A 22,621-nucleotide genomic window follows, 5' to 3' on the forward strand; every position below is an offset into this window, starting at 1 on the left:
GGAAACTTAAATCAGTTTTACCTAATTTCTATCAGCATGTTAAATGTGCAACCAGAGGGAAAAATAATTCTAGACCACCTTTACTCCACACCCAAAGACGTGTACAAAGCTCTCCTTCCCCATCCATTTGGCAAATCTGACCATAATTATATCCTCCTGATTCCTGCTTACAAGCAAAAATGAAAGCAGGAAGCACCAGTGACTCGGTCTATAAAAAAGTGGTGAGATGAAGCAGATGCTAAACTACAGGACTGTTTTGCTAGCACAGACTAGAATATGTTCCGGGATTCTTCCGATGGCATTGAGGAGTAACCCGGAAGCTTATAAGAAATCCCGCTATGCCCTCCGATGAACCATCAAACAGGCAAAGCGTCAATACAGGACTAAGATCAAATCGTACTACACCGGCTCCGATGCTCGTCGGATGTGGCAGGGCTTACAAACTATTACAGACTACAAAGGGAAGCACAGCCGAGAGCTGCCCAGTGACACGAGCCGACCAGACGAGCTAAATAACTTTGATGCTCGTTTCGAGGCAAGTAACACTGAAACATGCATGAGCGCATCAGCTGTTCCGGACGAGTGTGTGATCACGCTCTCCGCAGACAATGTGAGTAAGACCTTTAAACAGGTCAACATTCACAAGGCTGCAGGGCCAGACGGATTACCAGGACGTGTACTCTGAGCATGCGCTGACCAACTAGCAAGTGTCTTCACTGACATTTTCAACCTCTCCCTGTCTGAGTCTGTAATACCAACATGTTTCAAGCAGACCCCCATAGTGCCTGTGCCCAAGAACACTAAGGTAACCTGACTAAATGACTACCGACCCGTAGCACTCACGTCTGTAGCCATGAAGTGCTTTGAAAGGCTTGTCATGGCTCACATCAACACCATTATCCCAGCAACCCTAGACCCACTCCAATTTGCATACCGCACCAACAGATCCACAGATTATGCAATCTCTATTGCACTCCACACTGCCTTTTCATACGTGGACAAAAGTAACACCTATGTGAGAATGCTATTCATTGACTACAGCTCAGCGTTCAACACGATAGCGCCCTCAAAGCTCATCACTAAGCTAAGGACCCTGGGACTAAACACCTCCCTCTGCAACTGGATCCTGGACTTCCTGACGGGCCACCCTCAGGTGGTAAAGGTAGGTAACAACACATCCGCCACGCTGATCCTCAACACAATGGCCCCTCAGGGGTGCATGATCAGTCCCCTCCTGTACTCCCTGTTCACTCATGACTGCACGGCCAGGCACGACTCCAACAACATCATTAAGTTTGCAGATGACAACAGTGGTAGGCCTGATGACGGACAACGATGAGACAGCCTATAGGGAGGAGGTCAGAGACCTGACAGTGTGGTGCAAGGACAGCAATTTCTCCCCCAACGTGATCAAGACAAAGGAGATGATTGTGGACTACAGGAAAAGGAGGACCGAGCACGCCCCCATTCTCATTGATGGGGCTGTAGTGGAGCAGGTTGAGAGCTTCAAGTTCCTTGGCGTCCACATCACTAACACACTAACATGGTCGAAGCACACCAAGACAGTCGTGAAGAGGACACGACAAAACCTATTTCTCCTCAGACTGAAAAGATTTGGCATGGGTCCTCAGATCCTCAAAAGGTTTTACAGCTGCACCCTCGAGAGCTTCCTGAGTGGTTGCATCACTGCCTGTTATGGCAACTTCTCTGCCTCCGACCGCAAGGCACTATTCCCCCCTATTCTACGCTGCTGCTACTCTCTGTTATTATCTATGCATAGTCACTTTAATAACTCTACCTACATGTACATATTACCTCAGTTACCTCGACACCGGTGCCCCCACACATTGACTCTGTACCGGTACCCCATTTATATAGCCCTGCTGTTGTTATTTACTGCTGCTCTTTAATGATTTGTTATTCTTATCTCTTACTTTTTTTAGGTGTTTTCTTAAAACTGCATTGTTGGTTAAGGGCTTGTAAGTAAGCATTTCACTGTAAGGTCTACACCTGTTGTATTCGGCGCATGTGACATATACAATTTGATTTGATTTAATGGTTAATTCCTTTAATCCCTTTTCTCTCTCCCTCATTCTGTGTCCATTCCCTACCTATCTCACTCTTTCCTCCCTCCTCTTCTCCCTCCTTCTCCCTCACAAGGCATTCAGTCGCGCCCACCGCATCGGGCAGGCCAACAAGGTGATGATCTACCGTTTCGTGACCCGTGCCAGTGTGGAGGAGCGCATCACCCAGGTGGCAAAGAGGAAGATGATGCTGACCCACCTGGTGGTGAGGCCCGGCCTGGGCTCCAAGGCTGGATCCATGTCCAAACAGGAACTGGACGACATCCTCAAGTTCGGCACCGAGGAACTCTTCAAGGACGAGATCGAATGTAAGTGACATTTGTTGATTGGTTTGATTTGATTGATGATCGATTGTGGGGGATGGGAGGAGGATAGGAGAAAGGGGGAGGTGGAAGGATAGAGGAGGAGCAGGAGGAGGATGGAGGGATTTCAGAGGAAGAAATGCGAGGATAGGACATTTATTTTGGGTATATGTTTAGATGTCAGAGATTTAGGAGAATTCTGTAATATACATTGCATTTTGGGGGTTGTTACAAACATCTTTATACAGATCGATTTTAGTCACATCCTAATCTGTGTTTCACCACCGTTTTCTATTCCCCCAAAGTCCTCTCACCACCACGTATGTCCACTCTCTCTCCCCTACGCTGTCCAGCGGGGGACAACAGGGATGATGAGGGCAGTGTGATCCACTACGACAGCTCAGCCATCGAGAGACTGCTGGATCGGAGCCAGGACGCTACAGACGACACAGACATGCAGAACATGAACGAATACCTCAGCTCCTTCAAAGTGGCCCGCTACATGGTTCGAGAGGAGGATAAGGTGAGAAAGGGAAGGAGAGAGAGGGGGAAGGAGAGAGAGGGGGAAGGGAGAGGTGAGGTTTTGGGGGGGCAGTTGGGGAATACCTCAGCTCCTTCAAAGTACCTGGCTACATGGTTCGAGAGGATAAGGTGATGTACAGAGAGAGCGATGGAGAGAAGCTGTTGGAGAGAGAAGTGATAGATAACTTTACTGTTTTTGTATGCTTTAATGTATACAAAAATGTGTATGGCACTTTAGTGTACTTTTTAAAATATTTATCTATGTGTAAACTGTTAACACTGTCCATTGAGCTATTATACGGGTTTATAAGTAGATTATATCACACTGGTTATATGTAAACTGTTCTTCCATGTTCTTGCATGTGTGTATCCAGGTTGAGGAGGTGGAGCGTGAGATCATTAAGCAGGAGGAGTGTGTGGACCCAGAATACTGGGAGAAGCTGCTGAGACATCACTATGAGCAACAACAGGAGGACCTGGCTAGTAAACTGGGCAAGGGCAAGAGGAACCGCAAGCCTGTCAACTACAACGACGCAGCACAGGAGGACCAAGGTAGGTAGTTGGTAACCATCAGTCCTGGTTGTCATGGAGATGGATGGAGGTGTCGTTTATGTTATTAGCATGCATCACTATGACAACATGGGCCATTTTGTACTGTCACACCTTAGGCATTCTGAATAACTTCTTCTTCTTTTTTATAATTAAAGAAGGGTTGGACTCCTCCTACTTTGTATTGGCCCATATATTGGTTCATCCATGATTGTTTTTAATAAAAGTTGTGCTCTCTGCTAGAATTAGATCATGTAATATGGTCTCTGTGCTATACGTTAGGTATTGCTAAATGGTAGCCGCATGGGGCCAGTGGGCCTAGCCTATTGACGGTACACCATGTGCTGTTTCAGAGTGGCATGCTGGTATTTCAGATAACCAGTCCGAGTACTCTGTGGGCTCTGAGGAGGAGGATGAAGACTTCGATGAGAGGCCAGAAGGTATGCCTAAGTACACAAGGCACAAACACATTTGGAATGAAGCCTCTTCTGTTGAATGTGTTGGGATGGATCACGTGTTAAACTCCTGTCCTCGACGGCCGAAGGTCTGCTGGTTTTAGCTCCTCCCTTGTACTTGATTGATTAGTAAGGAACTCCCCTCACCAGGTAGTCTAGGGCTAATTGGACAGAAATTGAAAGGAAATAATGAAAACCAGCAGACACACAGCCCTCCAGGTATTGAGTTTGACACCCCTGTAACAGATGGATGATTAGATTTCAGATGTTATGGCTGCTTCACTCAAGTACCATAATAACTATGCTGCTTACTCTCCTGATTTCTCCTCTCTTTCTTTCTCTCTCTCTCTCTCTCTCTCTCTCTCTCTCTCTCTCTCTCTCTCTCTCTGCCTCTGTCTCTCTCTCTCTCTCTCTCTCTCTCTGCCTCTCTGTCTCTGTCTCTCTCTCTCTCTATCTCTCTCTCTCTCTCTCTCTCTCTCACCCCCCCTTCATATTCTCTCTATCTTCGTCCAGGTTCTCGCCGACAGTCCCGTCGGCAGATGAGGAACGAGAGAGACAAGCCACTTCCCCCCCTGTTGGCCAGAGTAGGAGGAAACTTGGAGGTTAGAGACAACAACTTATCTGCTATTCTTGTTGAAATAAGAATTTATACATTCTGTATAGGGGTTATGAATATTATACAGTTGAAGTCGGATGTTTACATACACCTTAGCCAAATACATTTAAACTCAGTTTTTCACAATTCCTGACATTTAATCCTAGTAAAAATTCCCTGTCTTAGGTCAGTTAGGATCACCTCTTTATTTTAAGAATGTGAAATGTCAGAATAATAGTAGAGAGAATGATTTATTTCAGCTTTTATTTATTCATCACATTCCCAGTAGGTCAGAAGTTTACATACACTCAATTAGTATTTGGTAGCATTGCCTTTAAAATGTTTAGCTTGGGTCAAACGTTTCGGGTGGCCTTCCACAAGCTTCCCACAATAAGTTGGGTGAATTTTGGCCCATTCCTCCTGACAGAGCTGGTGTAACTGAGTAAGGTTTGTAGGCCTCCTTGCTCGCACATGCTTTTTCAGTTCTGCCCACACATTTTCTATAGGTGTGAGGTCAGGGCTTTGTGATGGCCTCTCCAATACCTTGACTTTGTTATTGACAGAGTTCATCTGTCCAGTGTCTGTGTTATTTTGCACATCTTAATATTTTATTTTTATTGTCCAGTCTGAGATATGGCTTTTTCTTGCAACTCTGCCTAGAAGGCCAGCATCCCGGAGTCGCCTCTTCACTGTTGATGTTGAGTTTGGTGTTTTGCGGGTACTATTTAATGAAGATGCCAGTTGAGGACTAGTGAGGCGTCTGTTTCTTAAACTAGACACCGTAATGTACTTGTCCTCTTGCTCAGTTGTGCACCGGGGCCTCCCACTCCTCTTTCTATTCTGCTTAGAGCCAGTTTGTGCTGTTCTGTGAAGGGAGTAGTACACAGCATTGTACAAGATCTTCAGTTTCTTGGCAATTTCTCGCATGGAATAGCCTTAATTTCTCAGAACAATAATAGACTGACGAGTTTCAGAAGAAAGTTATTTGTTTCTGGTAATTTTGAACCTGTAATCGAAGCCACAAATGCTGATGCTCCAGATACTCAACTAGTCGAAAGAAGGACAGTTTTATTGCTTCTTTAATCAGAACAGTTTTCAGCTGTGCTAACATAATTGCAAAAGGGGTTTCTAATGATCAATTAGCCTTTTAAAATGATAAACTTGGATTAGCTAACACAACATGCCATTGGAACACAGGAGTGATGGTTGCTGATAATGGGCCTCTGTACGCCTATGTAGATATTCCATTAACAAATCAGTCGTTTCCAGCTACAATAGTCATTTACAACATTAACAATGTCTACACTGTCTTTCTGATCAATTTGATGTTATTTTAATGGACAAAAAATATGCTTTTCTTTCAAAAACAAGGACATTTCTAAGTGACCCCAAACTTTTGAACGGTAGGGTATGGTTATGAATGTGTAATGAAGTCCTTATGTCCTCTCTCCCCTCAAGGTATTGGGCTTCAACACGCGCCAGAGGAAAGCCTTCCTAAACGCGGTGATGCGTTGGGGCATGCCCGCACAGGACGCCTTCTCCTGCCAGTGGCTGGTCAGAGACCTGAGGGGCAAGAGTGAGAAGGAGTTCAAGTGAGTGGAGTGGGACTGATATGGCATGGCGTCCTTATTGTTTGAGTCATAGGCAGGCTAAAGTATGAGCTTACACTGAGCTCTTCATGCTACAATGTTGCTGCTGGTCTGTTCCCTCTCTGTCGTCTGTTTTTCTCTCGTCCCCCTTTTTTGCTGCCTCTCTGCCTTATTCTCTCCCTCACTTCTCTCATCTTATGTACCAATCTCTTCCCTCTCTCCTCCCTTTCTCTTTTCCAGGGCGTATGTCTCCCTGTTCATGCGTCACCTGTGTGAGCCCGTGGCCGACGGTGCCGAGACGTTTGCCGACGGCGTGCCGAGGGAGGGCCTGTGTCGGCAGCCTGTGCTCACCCGCATCGGGGTCATGTCCCTGGTCAAGAAGAAGGTCAGGGGTCAAAGTGTATCTTAGAAACCACAATGCTAAGCTAACAGGCCAGCTAGCTACATAAAACAGCAATTGTCTGTTTTTTGGCAAAGCTTTAATTGATTCAGACCTGTCAGACCAGAATCGTATGAGGTAATACAGATATTTCACAGTTATTCAACTTCTTTCGTTTCCACTAAGACATTTTCCCAGGCTGTGACTTCCTTGTAACATAATGATAAATCAATGAATAGACAGAAAATTAGGGTCAATTTCTTTCCAAGGGAAAGGGACTGTTGGCTAGAATAGAATTAGAACAGAACAGAATAAAATACTTTATTGCTTGATTTTGTCACAACCCCCTTCCTCAGATCCAGGAGTTTGAGCACATCAATGGGCGGTGGAGTCTTCCAGAACTGAAGCCAGAGATGAAGCCAGAGGCCCTGAGACCAGAGGTCAGTGTGTCTTCTTCCTCCAGAGCCTCCTCCCCTGGGGGGACCATGAAGACCGCTACGCCCACCCCTGACCCCAGCTGTACCTCAGACAACACCCCCTGCACCTCAAAACCAGGTGGGTGAACAAAGACATGCGCGCAGATGCAGGCACGCAGCTCACAGGATGCCCAGCAGAGGGCACTCAAGTCTGACTGTGATAACTGTGTGTCGAAACTACAGTAGGCTACATTCATCAATCTGACTCCATTATTATGTGGATAAATGCTACATGAAATGCGTGGTACGTTACAGAATAACACAGAGTAAATGACTATCACCAATAGGCTAAGACTTAACGTGGTTACACGTGTCTTCAGTTTAGAATAATCTCTGAGAGAAAGGGTCTGTACACATATGGGGCTCGATGAAATATCGATGAAATAAACCAAGTCTAAATATATAGCAATGTAATACTGGCACATTTTACCAGAGAAAACTCTGACCTTTTATCCAGGGAAAAAACTTAAGTCACCCCCACCCTAAATATACATGACTCAGCATTCTGCTGTTGAAAAACATAAGGCATGACATCACACCCAGATATGAGTCAAATCAACTCAATTCAATTTGAATGTGCCTGAAACCGGTCAAACCGGTGACTTTGAAAATCCCTCAACACGGAATACATACAGTTGTAGTCGGAAGTTTACATACACTTAGGTTGGAGTCATTAAAAGTCGCTTTTCAACCACTCCACAAATTTCTTGTTCACAAAATATAGTTTTGGCAAGTCGATTAGGACATCTACTTTGTGCATGACACAAGGAATTTTTCCAACAATTGTTAACAGACAGATTATTTCACTTATAAATCACTGTATCACAATTCCAGTGCGTCAGAAGTTTACATACACTAAGTTAACTGTGCCTTTAAACAGCTTGGAAAATTCCAGAAAACGATGTCATGGCTTTAGAAGCTTCTGATAGGCTAATTTACATAATTTGAGTCAATTGGAGGTGTACCTGTGGATGTATTTCAAGGCCTACTTTCAAACTCAGTGCCTCTTGGCTTGACATCATGGGAAAATCAAAAGAAATCAGTCAAGACCTCAGAAAAAAATTGTCGACCTCCACAAGTCTGGTTCATCCTTCGGAGCAATTTCCAAACGCCTGAAGGTACCACGTTCATCTGTACAAACAATAGTACGCAAGTGCTATTAGTACGCAACACCATGGGATCACACAGCCGTCATACCGCTCAGGAAGGAGACGCGTTCTGTCTCCTAGAGATGAACGTACTTTGGTGCGAAAAGTGCAAATCAATCCCAGAACAACAGCAAAGGACCCTGTGAAGATGCTGGAGGAAGCAGGTACAAAAGTATCTATATCCACAGTGAAACGAATCCTTTATCGACATAACCTGATAGGCCGCTCAACAAGGAAGAAGTCACTGCTCCAAAAACGCCATAAAAATGCCAGACTATGGTTTGCAACTGCACATGGGGACAAAGATCGTACTTTTTGGAGAAATGTCCTCTGGTCTGATGAAACAAAAATAGAACTGTTTGGCCATAATGACCATTGTTATGTTTGGAGGAAAAAGGGGGAGGCTTGCAAGCCGAAGAACACCATCCCAACCGTGAAGCACGGGGGTGGCAGCATCATATTGTGGGGGTGATTTGCTGCAGGAGGGACTGGTGCACTTCACAAAATAGATGGCATCATGATGAAGGAAAATGATCTGAAGACATCAGTCAGGAAGTTAAAGCTTGGTCGCAAATGGGTCTTCCAAATGGACAATGACCCCAAGCATATTTCCAAAATTGTGGCAAAATGGCTTAAGGACAACAAAGTCAAGGTATTGGAGTGGCCATCACAAATCTATGACCTCAATCCTATAGAACATTTGTGGGCAGACATGAAAAAGCGTGTGTGAGCAAGGAGGCCTACAAACCTGACTCAGTTACACCAGCTCTGTCAGGAGGAATGGGCCAAAATTCACCCAACTTGTTGTGGGATACGTTTGACCCAAGTTAAACAATTAAATGGCAATGCTACCAAATACTAATTGAGTGTATGTAAACTTCTGACCCACTGGGAATGATGAAAGAAGTTAAAGCTGAATCAAATCATTCACTCTACTATTATTCTGACATTTCACATTCTTAAAATAAAGTGGTGATCCTAACTGACCAAAGACAGGGAATTTTTACTTGGATTAAATGTCAGGAATTGTGAAAAACTGAGTTTAAATGTGTTTGGTTGAGGTGTATGTAAACATCCGACTTCAACTGTACATTGCAATAAGACATATCAAAAGGAATGGATATAATGCATTTCTAATCTCTTGAAACAAACCGAACACGACAATTGAAGTCGCACAAACATTCACAACATCAGGTCCGGTTTTAATCACTTTCCAGGAGACAAGTGGAATCTCCTGTAGGCCGCTGTCCTGTCGAGGGCTGGAGGTACGAGTTCAGGATGTACCATGCTCTTTGAAGTTCAAAGACGTGGCCGTCTATCCGGACAATATCATAAATATCATAAATTGTGATTGAATCATCACGCTGTGCTCCCGTGCCAGCCAGTCGCCGACGCGTCTGAATCACAGAGTCCAAGAAGGTCATCATCTTTCCTACTGTGTGTGTGTGTGCGCGTGTGTGTGTGCGAGTGCGTGTGTGCGTGCGAGTGAGTGAGAAATGACCCCCTTGCATGTGTGTTGTGTTCAGCTACCCCTGCTCCGTCGGACAAACTAGAGAAGAACGGGAAAGATGGAGAGAAGGAAGAGGAAGATGAGGAGGGTAAGGCCTCATCTGAGCCAGAGAAAGATGGCGAGAAGGAGAAGGACGAGGGGAAGGAGGAAGAGAGCAACAAGAGTGCAGACCCTGAAGAGGTGAGAGATTGAACGTTATTAATTACACAGTTGACGGTCTTAATAAATCTTGCTACCAATAACTGTCACTGAACATTATGTTTTGTCATGTCCCCAGCCTCCAATCTCTACCAAAGAAGCACTACAAGAATTATCCCCTTGCACAACAACAGACAAGGAAGAGAAGGGTACAAAAGAGGAGGAGGAGGGGAAAGAAACCAAAACGACTGACACCCCTCCGGCCCTAGTGGAGGAGAAGAAAGTTGAGGAGGAGAGTAAGGAGGAGGGGTCTTCCGGAGAAACAACTAAGCAAGGGTCGGAGGTCAAAGATGAGAAACCAGGTAGTGTAACACTCTCGCCTGGAGAGAAGGTGGAGGAGGAGAAAGAGAAGGTCAACAACAAGGAAAAAGACATGGAGAAGAGTGAGGAGGCCCCTGTCCTCACAGAAGGGCCAGACAACATGGAAAGGATGGAGCGACAGCAACCCTCTGACGTGATGAAAGGTGAGTGACCTCACCTGTCCGTCCGTCCGTCTGTACATGTCTGTTAGTTAGTTAGTTAGTTAGTTAGTTAGTTAGTGACTCACTGACTAGTCACTAGTAGATAGGTATAGACTATTAGGTATAGTTCAATGGCATCCACTTATCTGAATGAACTGGCTTGTGTTTTTACTGCTCACAGAGGAAGTAAAAGGTGAAAAGGATGCTGGGAAAGAAGTGGCGAAGGAGGAGGTTGCCAAAGATGCCTTGCCGAAACCCCCCATCACCCCCCCCGAGCGACGGCGCTTCATGTTCAACATCGCTGACGGGGGCTTCACGGGTAAATGAGCCCTATCATAAGACCCCTGTCATGTCTGCTACTGTGTATTAGAACGGAAGCAGCCCTTAGCCGTGGTATATCGGCCATATATCACAAACCCCCGAGGTGCCTTGTTGCTATTATAAACTAGTTACCAACGTAATTAGAGCAGTAAAAATACATGTTTTGTCATACCCGTGGTATACGGTCTGATATACCATGGCTGTCAGCCAATCAACATTCAGGGCTCAAACCACCCAGTTTAGAGGCAGAACTCACTGTGTCCTGGGTTGTTTCAACATGAATTCAATGTTATGCTGATAATCCCCCACAAAGAGCTCCGCACACAGTAACTTAGTATCAAATCAAATCAAATCGGGTTGGTCACAGACACGTATTTAGCAGATGTTATTGTGGGTGTAGCGAAATGCTTGTATCATGGGTTGTTTTAACGTCAATGTTTTCAGTATCACAGGTTGCTATTATAACATTGACACACAAAGTTATGTTGACGATTCCCCACAAAGAGCTCCACACACAGTGGCGGATCACACTCAGTATCAGATGTTGTTTTAACATTGACACAGCATTATGCTGCTGTCCCTGTGCTCAGCAACATACACAGTGGCATAATACACTTAGTCCGTATCACTGGTTGTTATGACATTGACACAACGTTACGTGGATGTTATAACACTGACCCAACATTATGCTGACGTTTCACACTGCAGAGCTGCATACACTGTGGCAGAACGAGGAGCGGGCGGCCATCTCCTCCGGGAAGATGAATGAGATCTGGCACCGGCGACACGACTTCTGGCTGCTGGCGGGAATCGTACTGTATCCTTGACTGTGGTTGCCGCGGAGACCGTCTTGTCGTGTTTATTTATCTGTCATGCTGCGGCAGTGGCTTCGTGAGAAGTCCACCCGCCGGTGCATTTGTGTAGCAGAGAGGTATTAGATTGTATCTGCAGAAATCTACACATGGAATAGAGATTGGAACAGTCCATTCTGTTCTATTTGTATGAATTTACTAGAATGCCAAATATCGAATCCAACCCTAGCCCTCCTACCACAAGAAACAATAAAGATCTGAAAGGATTCAATAGGAATACGCTTGATGAGGATAGCCCTATTCATAGAAGTTGTGCTAAAATACTTATTACTACTGACAGACTAGGTGTTGCTTTGGCTAATGGTGTATTGAGCTGTATGACCCTTGACCCCTGCGTATCAGTCATGGCTATGCACGGTGGCAGGACATCCAGAACGATCCCCAGTTTGCTATCGTCAACGAGCCCTTCAAGTCGCATGCCAACAAGGGCAACTTCCTTGAGATGAAGAACAAGTTCCTGGCCCGCCGCTTCAAGGTGCGACACCACATAACATGACATGTGACACAACATGACATAGTATGAGGGTGAAAAAACATGACATGGCATAACAGTGTAGCATGGTATAACCTTCATAGCATAGCATAACTAGAAGGCCTGGAAACACTCTGGAACCTACACATCAAATGACATACTATAACATTACCATAACATAACTATGACACAACAAAATCCAACCATGACACAGACAAGACCGTCAGGATTCAGGGCAAGATTTTGTACTATTCAATTAAGCAATAAGGCCCGAGGAGGTGTGGTATATGGCCAATATACCACGGCTAAGGACTGTTCTTATGCCTGACGCAACGCGGAGTTCCTGGATACAGCCCTTAGCCGTGGGATATTGGCCGTATATCACAAACCCCCGAGATGCCTTATTGCTATTATAAACTGGTCACCAACGTAATTAGAGCAGTAAAATACATGTTTTGTCATACCCGTGGTATACGGTCTGATATACTATGGCTGTCAGCCAATCAGCATTCAGGGCTTGAACCACCCAGTTTATAATATCTAATAGAAAACATCTGTTTGAAGGATGTAAGAACAAGACAGACCCTATGAGAGACAGATATTGGGTTGACAGATCGGGTTGGTATTGCTGACCGGTGCATTTGTGAAATGGCACTCATCCTGTTTTTGACGGCCTCACATGTTTCATACCCTGACCTCAACATCCGCATTCTCTCTCTCTCTCTCGCGCTCTCGCTCTCTCTTTCTCCTTTCTCTGTCCTTCTCTCTCTCTCTCGCTCTCGCTCTCTCTCTCTCTTTCTCCTATCTCTGTAATTTCTCTCTCTCTCTCTCTCTCTCTCTCTCTCTCTCTCTCTCTCTCTCTCTCTCTCTCTCTCTCTCTCTCTCTCTCTCTTTCTCTCTCTTTCTTTCTCTCTGACCCCGAATTATGGTGTTGAATAAATCACAGCTGGCTACAATAAAACTGTAAATATGAATATAATCTCTAGAATTTCTACAAACATGTCATCTATTGTTTTCCTCCTCATCCTCCTCCTCACCCCACACCCACCTATACGGTATTTCTCTCCTCTCTCTCTTTCTAACATCTTCCTCATTACAGTTCAGATCAATGAAATTCAATAGAACTGTATTGCCATGAAGTGCAGTAGATACTGTAGATATACTGTATGTCAAAAAGTAGAAGAGTTTTATGATGGTCCGGCAGGTGGTTAGAGCGTTGGGTCAGTAACCGAAAGGTTGCTGGATCGAATCCCTGAGCTGACAAGGTAAACATCTGTCGTTCTGCCCCTGAACAAGGCAGTTAACCCACTGTTCCTAGGCTGTCATTGTAAATAAGAACTTGTTCTTAACTGACTTGCCTAGTTAAATAAAAAAAATTAAAAGGAAAGAACTGACTGTAACAATGTGCGCTGGGAGTAAGTATTTTAATAAAATAAACGGAACATAATGCAAAACAAGAACCTTGAATAACGTACAGACATGAAACAGAAACAATGACACCTGGGGAATGAACCCAAGAGAGTAACATATATAGGGCAGGGAATCAAGGAAGTGATGGAGTCCAGGTGAGTCTGACGTCGCGCAGTTGCGCGTAACGATGGTAACAGGTGTGCGCTGTAACGAGCAGCCTGGTGACCTAGAGGCCGGAGAGGGAGCAGACGTGACACTGACTCTCCTTGTCTCCCCCTTCCCTCTCTCCCCCCCCCCCCAGTTATTAGAGCAGGCCCTGGTGATAGAGGAACAACTGAGACGGGCAGCCTACCTGAATATGACCCAGGACCCAGTCCACCCCGCCATGGCGTTGAACGCCCGTTATGCCGAGGTGGAGTGTCTGGCCGAGTCCCACCAACACCTCAGCAAGGAATCCCTGGCCGGGAACAAACCGGCCAACGCCGTGCTGCATAAAGGTGAGGGGGAGTGTGGAAGGGGGTGGAGGGAGGATAGTGTGTGTGTGTGTGTGTGTGTGTGTGTGTGTGTGTGTGTGTGTGTGTGTGTGTGTGTGTGTGTGTGTGTGTGTGTGTGTGTGTGTGTGTGTGTGTGTGTGTGTGTGTGTGTGTGTGTGTGTGTGTGTCTGTATGCATTTATATCAGTGATAAAGGAACACAGGCCCCCCCAGGCTATATGTTTTCAAGGTTCTTTGACCTAAATCTGTCCAGTAAGCCTCACAGAGCTGTTGCTGCCAGAGGCGAACATTTCACAATGTCATCATCAGGATAGAGTTACAATCTCAGAGGAGTTGGTATGTTTGTACTGTTCATTTGAAAGGACAACATACTTGGTACATTTTCAACTGTTAAATGATGTTGAAAAGGAATGTTCAATACTGGCGGACTGCAGAGTTTGAAGGCTTTGGTTCTAGTCCAGCACCAACACACCGGATTCTCTATGCGTCGTGACTCACGTTCGCTATGTGTCCCACTTCTAGTAGATAATGTACCCCGAACCCAGTGGAACTGAATAGTAGATGGTTGATGGTTGACTTAATAATAGTAAATGAAGAGGTGCCTGTTAACTGGAAACTGACCGTTGTGTTGGTGTAATGTCAGTGCTGAACCAGTTAGAGGAGCTGCTGAGCGACATGAAGGCTGACGTGACACGGCTCCCCGCCACGCTGTCCCGGGTCCCGCCCATCGCCGCACGCCTGCAGATGTCAGAGAGGAGCATCCTCAGCAGGCTGGCCAGCAAGGGCACTGACACACACCCGCCCCCGGTGAGCACACACGCATGCAAGCGTACACACACACACACACACACACACACACACACACACACACACACACAACCCCACACTGGTTAAGATATTCTGGCTTCTGATGACTTGATTTAAGATCTCCTCTCCCTCCAGACCATCCCTCCAGGACCCTACGCCACTCCTCAGAACTTTGGGCCCCCCTTCACCCCCACCCCCCCGGGAGTCTTACCCATGGGAGGAGCCAACTACAGCCAGATGCCTCCTGGATCCTTCGTATCAGGTCAGTGGCCCATACTGCACATATACCCATTCACTGAGAAGGGCTTTCCAAAACTACTGATGAAGGATTCACTGTTTATATCGGTTACGATTGACTTTAAGGGTGTCTACTCTGCAGCAGCTGCAATGTCCTCTGAAATCATTCATGGACTGTCTGATATAGTCAACAATTCACTAGAAAACCTTCATCAGTGGTGCTTTGGAAGAAGGCGTGTGTGCGTGCGTGCGTGCGTGTGTGTGTGTGCGTGCGTGCGTGCGTGCGTGCGTGCGTGCGTGCGTGCGTGCGTGCTCGATCCAAGTAGGTGGTCTGTACAGTCCAAATGGAGTAAACAGATAAATTTAGCTCAGTACACTGACACACATACACACACACACATACATACATACACACACACACACACACACACTTCGTCTTCCAGAGCACCACTGATGAAGGTTTTCTAGTGAATTGTTGACTATATCAGACAGTCCATGAATGATTTCAGAGGACATTGCAGCTGCTGCAGAGTAGACACCCTTAAAGTCAATCGTAACCGATATAAACCTGCCCCGCAATGGACGGCTCAAGAAGCCCTGAGGATGGAGGGATGGAGTAGTATGTCACTATATTTGTGTTGATGTAGACCTAATAAGGTACAGTTCAGAATGCATTGGCTTCTGGCTTTGGCAACTTGGACAGATGGGTCAAATCTGTTCCAGATATGCATGGGGAATGTAGCATCTTTATATGGTCATACATTTTGTAGTGAGACATAATGTAGTGAAATATTTGCAGCTGTTGCTATATATAAATCATTGTGGTGAGGCTAGTACTTCTGTGTAGTAATCAGCATTTTTTTCTCAAATGGCACTGTGAGATTACTCCATGTTTTATATCATCCTCCTAAGCACTGTTTATTGAAGAAAACAGAGTTGAGTACGTCTTACCCTCGTCTGTCATGATATAACCTGCCAATGCTGGAGACGCTTAGATCAGTGAGATCCACGTGATCCACTTCATCTTCCTCTCTGTCGTCGTTGTTGTTGACAGATGGCCACCTGAAGTAGTCAGGTTCACAGCCAATCACAATCTCTGATGTCAGAATATGTTTTGTCACTTTGGGGCAGACCCCCCCCCCCCCCCCCCCCGCCCCAGAACTGGAATGATATCATTATATTTCTATGGTGAATCCTAACTTCCACCTAAATGGAACTTTCACTTTGTCATGCGTTGATGGCAATGGGAGATTTAAGAGTTCAATGTAGGTGCAAGTTAGGATTCTCTCCTTTATCTTTTCAACTCGATCATTAAAAAACCCTACAAATGGTTTTCTATCAGATGTTATGAACAAAGCTAGTAAACATATTAAGGATTCTAGTACATTGGAACCCACCGACAATTTTGGAAGAATATTTGCAGATGTTTATTTTTTCCTCCTAAAGGTTTATTGTACTCATTAAAGTGTTTTTTAATTAAAATCTCCTAAACTCTCCACCTCAAAGGTTTGTTGGCTTATTATCCAGCTCCTTCGGACTTTCTTAGTCCTCTTCAACTGCCAATGATGGAATTTATTTTCCCTCCATTAGTTTGGCTACAGCAGATGTTGACCAGATACGTCTGCACTGGGGTGTGTTTGTGTTCCAAGACGTTTTGTAATGTAATAGAGATATGTGGTGAAACCTGATACTCCCGACTGGTATTACCTTGTAATTGGCCTGACCCAGTGTGCTGTCCAGTCCAGTCTGTCTGTAGCGTGGGCTCTGTCTGTATTCCAACGTCTTGATTTATGTAATTGCAGAGGGACCCGTCTGTCAGAGACATAGTATTTTTGGGAGCTTTTTCTGAACATCTCATTGCAGTGCAGTTTCGTACCGAGTTGCGGTGCCAAGATACAATTCAGTCTCCAGGGACTTTTGTACAAAGGTATTTTAAGAGGACACCAAACCACACAGAAGTTACTTGTGTAAACTCCTTGTTGGGACTTGTAAACTAGATCTCTCTTAGACCGAGCTGAATGTTGGGCTGAACGCTGGTGTTCAGAAATAGTCGCCAGATCGCCCGCCGTCTGTTCTCCGTGGGTGTTGAGTCTGAGTGGACCGTGCCGAGCTGAATGTTGTCTGAACGCACAGACGAACGCGCTGAACTCTTTCTCTCTCTCTCTCTCTCTCTGGAGAGAGCTATACATATTTGGTACATGGGGGCGCATTGAGTTTGTTGTCTTGTTTGTTGTTACTGACCCCTTTTTAGAGAGAAGGAAAAAAGGTAGAGGGAGATGAGGAGAGATATGAGAGGGGGATAGAGAGAGGGTGAGGGTGAACAACTGTGAATGAAAAAAAACAAGCAAACACTTATGTGACCTCATAATAACCTCCTAATAACCTCAACAGTCTGTTAACCTCATCCTAGTCCTGAGTACGCAAAGCTGCTGCTGTCTCAAAGTAAACAATGTCTGTCTGCCCTGCTTCTTTTCTCATCATGTAACTTTAAGCTACATTTGGTGAACTCCAAACAAAAACGCATGACATATTGGACTCTCATACCAGTCACTTTCTGTGCTTTTCAACAGTCCTGAATTGTGGGAACACAAACTTTCAACAACATTGAAAGTCCCCCAAAATGCATTGCCCTCTGGGAATTATAACCGTGGTTGTCGTTGTTTCCATGACACCTCGAGGAAACTGACCCTCTCAGTATTGGAGTGTTGAGGGCCAGACAGAGTGTCTCTGCTACGGTACTGCCTGACTGTCACTCGTGTTGCCGTGCCGTTGCCGTGGCCACCCCTACCTCTCCCTCCCAGTCCCACCCAGTCTCTACAGCTCTGCCGCTTGTCTGCCCCCACAGAAGCCCCAGAAGCCCCGGGTGGCGGTGGCGCCGGCTTCCTGAAGACCAAGGAGCACAACATCATTCAGCGGCAGCGTGTGGTCGACCTGTGGAAGGACGGCAAGTCGGAGGGGTCCATAGGGCAGGAGCTGAGGATGCCTAAGTCCACGGTGCACAGCATCATCGTCAAGTATCGTCTCAGTAACACTGTGGAGAACCTGCCCCGCAATGGACGGCCCAAGAAACCCTGAGGATGGAGGGATGGAGAAGTACAGAGAAACTCTGAGGATGGAGGGATGGAGAAGTACAGAGAAACCCTGAGGATGGAGGGATGGAGAAGTACAGAGAAACTCTGAGGATGGAGGGATGGAGAAGTACAGAGAAACCCTGAGGGTGGAGGGATGGAGAAGTACAGAGAAACTCTGAGGATGGAGGGATGGAGAAGTACAGAGAAACTCTGAGGATGGAGGGATGGAGAAGTACAGAGAAACCCTGAGGATGGAGGGATGGAGAAGTACAGAGAAACTCTGAGGATGGAGGGATGGAGAAGTACAGAGAAACCCTGAGGATGGAGGGATGGAGAAGTACAGAGAAACTGAGGATGGAGGGATGGAGTACAGAGAAACTCTGAGGATGGAGGGATGGAGAAGTACAGAGAAACTCTGAGGATGGAGGGATGGAGAGAGAGAAACCCTGAGGATGGAGGGATGGAGAAGTACAGAGAAACCCTGAGGATGGAGGGATGGAGAAGTACAGAGAAACCCTGAGGGTGGAGGGATGGAGAAGTACAGAAAAACTCAGAGAGAGAGAGGTGAATTGTCTGGCCCAAAAATAGAGGGAGAAAGAGGGGAGGAAAGAGGCCTGAAAGCTGACCCTGGAGGAGAAATGTTGGCAGAGAGGGGAAAAAACGAGAGTATGTTAATGTAATCAAGAGAGAATGTAGGTATGAACAGCTGAAAGAACAAAAAATGCAAAGAAAGGGGAGATTTGTCCTTTTTCATCCCTCCTTCCCTGTGTCAGACAAATCTACTGGCCCGTTCTGCTCCCGACCCCGGCCGCAACGTTTCCCTTCCGGAATCCTTCTTTATCCAATGGCGGAGTGAACGAGTCTGACCCCGCCCTCCTTTATTCTTCCTCAATCCCTCCCTCAGTCCTGCACAACTCCTCATCCCCCACTCCCTCTCTCTTTCTCTCTCACACACACACTCACACTCCCAAACACCGCAGACCTCACACACAACATGACCTAAACCTATTAAGACGACTTTCTCTTTCCGTAGCCACCCTCCTCTGTTCAATACAAGACACTGGGATGCAAAGGCAAGCCAAAGTGGACCTTCCTGGAGTTTCTCATTTCAACCAACAGAGCAGGAGAAATGAATGACTTCTAAGTATAACACACTCCTTTCCCTGAACTCTGTCAGCCCTCGGCATTCCACCCCCGACCAACCATAAAGGAGCATAGATGGATAGACAAAAACAACTTCCTGTTTTTATATTGTTGTCGTTGTAATGAACCAATCAACATGAGATGTTGAGAGGACAGCGCCCAATGGGAAGAGAGCTTGGTGTAGAGACATGTAATCTTTGTACTGTATTGACCAATCATACTTACTGTAGCACCTTTATATGAGATCACTTTATCTTGATGGATGTAAGAAGGAAACAGGGGCAATAGGGGATCTGGTATTGGGATGAGGATGTAGTGTACACTCTTAGAAAAAAGGGATCCACAAGGGTTCTTTGGCTGTCCCCAAAACAGAACCCTTTTTGGTGTCAGGTAGAACCCTTTTGGGTTCCATGTAGAACCCTCTGTGGGAATCAAATCAAACCAAATCAAATTGTATTTGTCAAATGCGCCGAATTCAACAGGTGTAGACCTTACAGGGAAATGCTTACTTACAAGCCTGTAACCAACAATGCAGTTTTAAGAAAAACAAGTGTTAAGTAAAAAATAGATGAGTAAAAAAAAAAATATATATTTTTTAAATTATAGAGCAGCAGTAAAATAACAATAGCTAGGCTATTGTGTTCTACATGGAACCCAAAATATATTTTACCTGGAACCAAAAGGGGTCTACCTGGAACCAACAAGGGTTCTTCAAGGGGTTCTCCTATGGGGACAGCCGAAGAACCCTTTTAGGTTCTAGATAGCACCTTTTGTTCGAAGAGTGTAGTGTCATGAAGTGTGTCTGTGTGAAAAAGTTCTCAGCTGGCGTTTCCTGTACCTCAAAGCACAAAGCGTGGCTCGACTTGTCGACCCAAATTCCTTAATGGAGCGACATTACAAAGAGATTAGGTTGGATCTGAAGAAGGGAAAGTGATATTGTATAGGACATCCCTGTGCACAAACACAAATTACACATACAGTGCCTTCTGAAAGTATCCAGAACCCTTGACTTTTTCTACATTTTGTTATGTCACAGACTTATTCTAAAATTGATGAAATAGTTTTTTTCCCCGCATCAATCTACACACAATACCCCATAATGACAAAGCAAAAACAGGTTATTCGAATGTTTTGAAAGTGTATTAAAAATAAAAAACGGAAAAATTACATTTACATAAGTATTCAGACCCTTTACTCGGTACTTTGTTGAAGCCCCTTTGTCAGCGATTACAGCATCGAGTCTTCTTGGGTATGACGCTACAAGCTTGGCACACCTGTATTTGGGGAGTTTCTCCCATTCTTCTCTGCAGATCCTCTCAAGCCCTGTCAGGTTGGATGGGGAGTGTTTCCTCCAGACGTGACGCTTGGCATTCAGGCCAAGGAGTTCAATCTTGGTTTCGTCAGACCAGAGAATCTTGTTTCTCATGCACTGAGAGTCCTTTAGGTGCCTTTTGGCAAACTCCAAGCGGGCTGTCATGTGCCTTTTACTGAGGAGTGGCTTCCGTCTGGCCACTCTACCATAAAGGCCTGATTGGTGGAGTGCTCCAGAGATGGCTGTCCTTCCAGAAGGTTCTCCCATCTCCACAGAGGAACTCTTGGTCACCACCCTGACCATGGCCCTTCTCCCCCGATAGCTCAGTTTGGCTGGGCGGCCAGCTCTAGGAAGAGTCTTGGGGGATCCAAAGTTCTTCCACTTAAAATGTATGGAGGCCACCGTGTTTTTGGGGACCTCCAATGCTGCAGAAATGTTCTGGTACCCATCCCCAGATCTGTTCCTTCACACAATCCTGTCTCGGAGCTCTACGGCCAATTCCTTCGGCCTCAAGGCTTGGTTTTTGCTCTGACATGCAATGTCAACTGTGGGACCTTATCTAGACAGGTGTGTGCCTTTCCAAATCATGTCCAATCAATTTAACTTACCACAGGTGGACTCCAATCAAGTTGTGGAAACATCTCAAGGATGATCAATGGAAACAGGATGCACCTGAGCTCAATTTCGAATCTCACAGCAAAGGGTCTGAATACGTATGTAAATAAGGTATTTCTGTTTTTGTTTTTTTATATACATTTTCAAACATTTCTAAAAACCTGTTTTTGCCTTGTGATTATGGGGTATTATGTGTAGATTGCTGGGAAAAAAACATTTAATACATTTTAGAATAAGGCTGTAACGAAATAAAATGTGGGAAAAGTGAAGGGGTCTGAATACTTTGAGAATGCACTCTATATGTGAACACACACACACACACACACACACACACACACACACACACACACACACACACACACACAAATCCATACATCACACATCTCTGACAGTGTAATTGTGGATATTCTTGTATGTTATCCTAAGTGTAGCTGCAAGTCTCTCTCCAAGACTGCTCTCGTCCTAAATGGACAACTATAAATCCCTGTGAACTCCAAAACCTCTGCTGCCTGCGCTCGTTTGTGTTGCCAGGTCTTCTCCCCCTCCTCTGTTCATGGTTTTCATTTCTCTCTGAGGTGAATGATAGATGCACCAGCGCAGTGTCTGTTTAGACAAGCAGGACAGAACACTCTCTCGCCTTCTCGCCTTTCTCTTCTCCCTCCCTCTCTCTTGCTCTCTCTCATTCTCTCTGATAGGCCAGAAACAGCCGCTTGAACAAAGGAAACAGGTAGAACAGAATGAACAAGGGATTAGACTACACTCCCGAGGAGGGAGAGAGAGGAAAAATAGAGAGGAGGAGGGGGAGAGATAGGGGAGTGAAGTTGTGAAAGTGCTGGATTGGTGAACAGGCTGACTTTGGAGTCAGAGAGAGAGAGAGAAAAAGAGAAAGGGGGAGGAGGGAGGGAGAAAGATATGTGTGGATCGGTTTCGAGTGAAGTATATGATATGAAAACCTTTATCTTGTAACAGCACAAGTGATCCATTACATTCCCCTCACTCACATTCTCGCTCTCTCTCTCTCTCCCTCTCTACCTCCTCCCGCTGTCTTTCTTCATCTCTCTCTTTTATTCTCTAAATTGTTACATCTTTCATCTCAATGTCTCTCCCTCTGTTTCCTTCTCTCTTTGCCCCCCCCCCCCCCCCCCCTCTTTCTCCAACTTTCCAGCTTTATTTGTATTACTCGTTATCAGATTTGAACTCACACACACAGTCACACAGCTCTAAGTTAAGTAGTCCGTCTGCCTTCCTTCCCTTGCATTGGCCTCCACTGGGCCACATGCCATACGGTGTCCCTGTACCCCCCCCCCCCCCCCCCCCCCCAGTCTCTCTCTGGCTGGACGTACAGCAGCCACAGCCACAGCAGCGGTAGTTATCATTATCATCGCACCCATTGCTCTCCTACAGTACGCTATCAGTGCTTTGATCTAGACAGCGGGTGTTATGACAGTGTATGCCTCTCCGGGGCCAGAGACCAGCCGAAGCAGACAGGCTTGGGTCTGTTTGTGATAGACCACCACCTCCAGGAGAGTTTAGCCTCCAGGAGTGAGTTTGAGGTCATGACTACCATCCGTTTAGAACTATGACAGTGAATCTAAAGGGA

The 22,621-nt window shown here is 45.7% G+C and overlaps 1 protein-coding gene across 5 annotated transcripts in view; it reads left to right on the plus strand.

Moving 5' to 3' along the window:
- LOC120030170 (chromodomain-helicase-DNA-binding protein 3-like) overlaps nucleotides 1–22,621 on the plus strand; it is a 49,839-nt gene that overhangs the window by 22,752 nt on the left and 4,466 nt on the right. For 2 of the 5 annotated variants that reach the window (XM_038975503.1, XM_038975504.1), the window contains exons 23-38: nucleotides 2,161–2,392; nucleotides 2,692–2,909; nucleotides 3,283–3,460; nucleotides 3,811–3,897; nucleotides 4,426–4,514; nucleotides 5,966–6,099; nucleotides 6,337–6,481; nucleotides 6,832–7,030; nucleotides 9,626–9,789; nucleotides 9,887–10,271; nucleotides 10,450–10,587; nucleotides 11,298–11,406; nucleotides 11,804–11,936; nucleotides 13,645–13,840; nucleotides 14,480–14,643; nucleotides 14,779–14,905. In XM_038975503.1, the coding sequence (XP_038831431.1) occupies nucleotides 2,161–2,392; nucleotides 2,692–2,909; nucleotides 3,283–3,460; nucleotides 3,811–3,897; nucleotides 4,426–4,514; nucleotides 5,966–6,099; nucleotides 6,337–6,481; nucleotides 6,832–7,030; nucleotides 9,626–9,789; nucleotides 9,887–10,271; nucleotides 10,450–10,587; nucleotides 11,298–11,406; nucleotides 11,804–11,936; nucleotides 13,645–13,840; nucleotides 14,480–14,643; nucleotides 14,779–14,905 (2,698 nt within the window). The remainder of the gene's footprint in view (nucleotides 1–2,160; nucleotides 2,393–2,691; nucleotides 2,910–3,282; nucleotides 3,461–3,810; nucleotides 3,898–4,425; nucleotides 4,515–5,965; nucleotides 6,100–6,336; nucleotides 6,482–6,831; nucleotides 7,031–9,625; nucleotides 9,790–9,886; nucleotides 10,272–10,449; nucleotides 10,588–11,297; nucleotides 11,407–11,803; nucleotides 11,937–13,644; nucleotides 13,841–14,479; nucleotides 14,644–14,778; nucleotides 14,906–22,621) is intronic. The other 3 variants (XM_038975505.1, XM_038975506.1, XM_038975507.1) reach the window with 3 other exon arrangements.

This window comes from Salvelinus namaycush, chromosome 36 (assembly GCF_016432855.1).
Source record: "Salvelinus namaycush isolate Seneca chromosome 36, SaNama_1.0, whole genome shotgun sequence".
Lineage (NCBI taxonomy): Eukaryota > Metazoa > Chordata > Actinopteri > Salmoniformes > Salmonidae > Salvelinus > Salvelinus namaycush.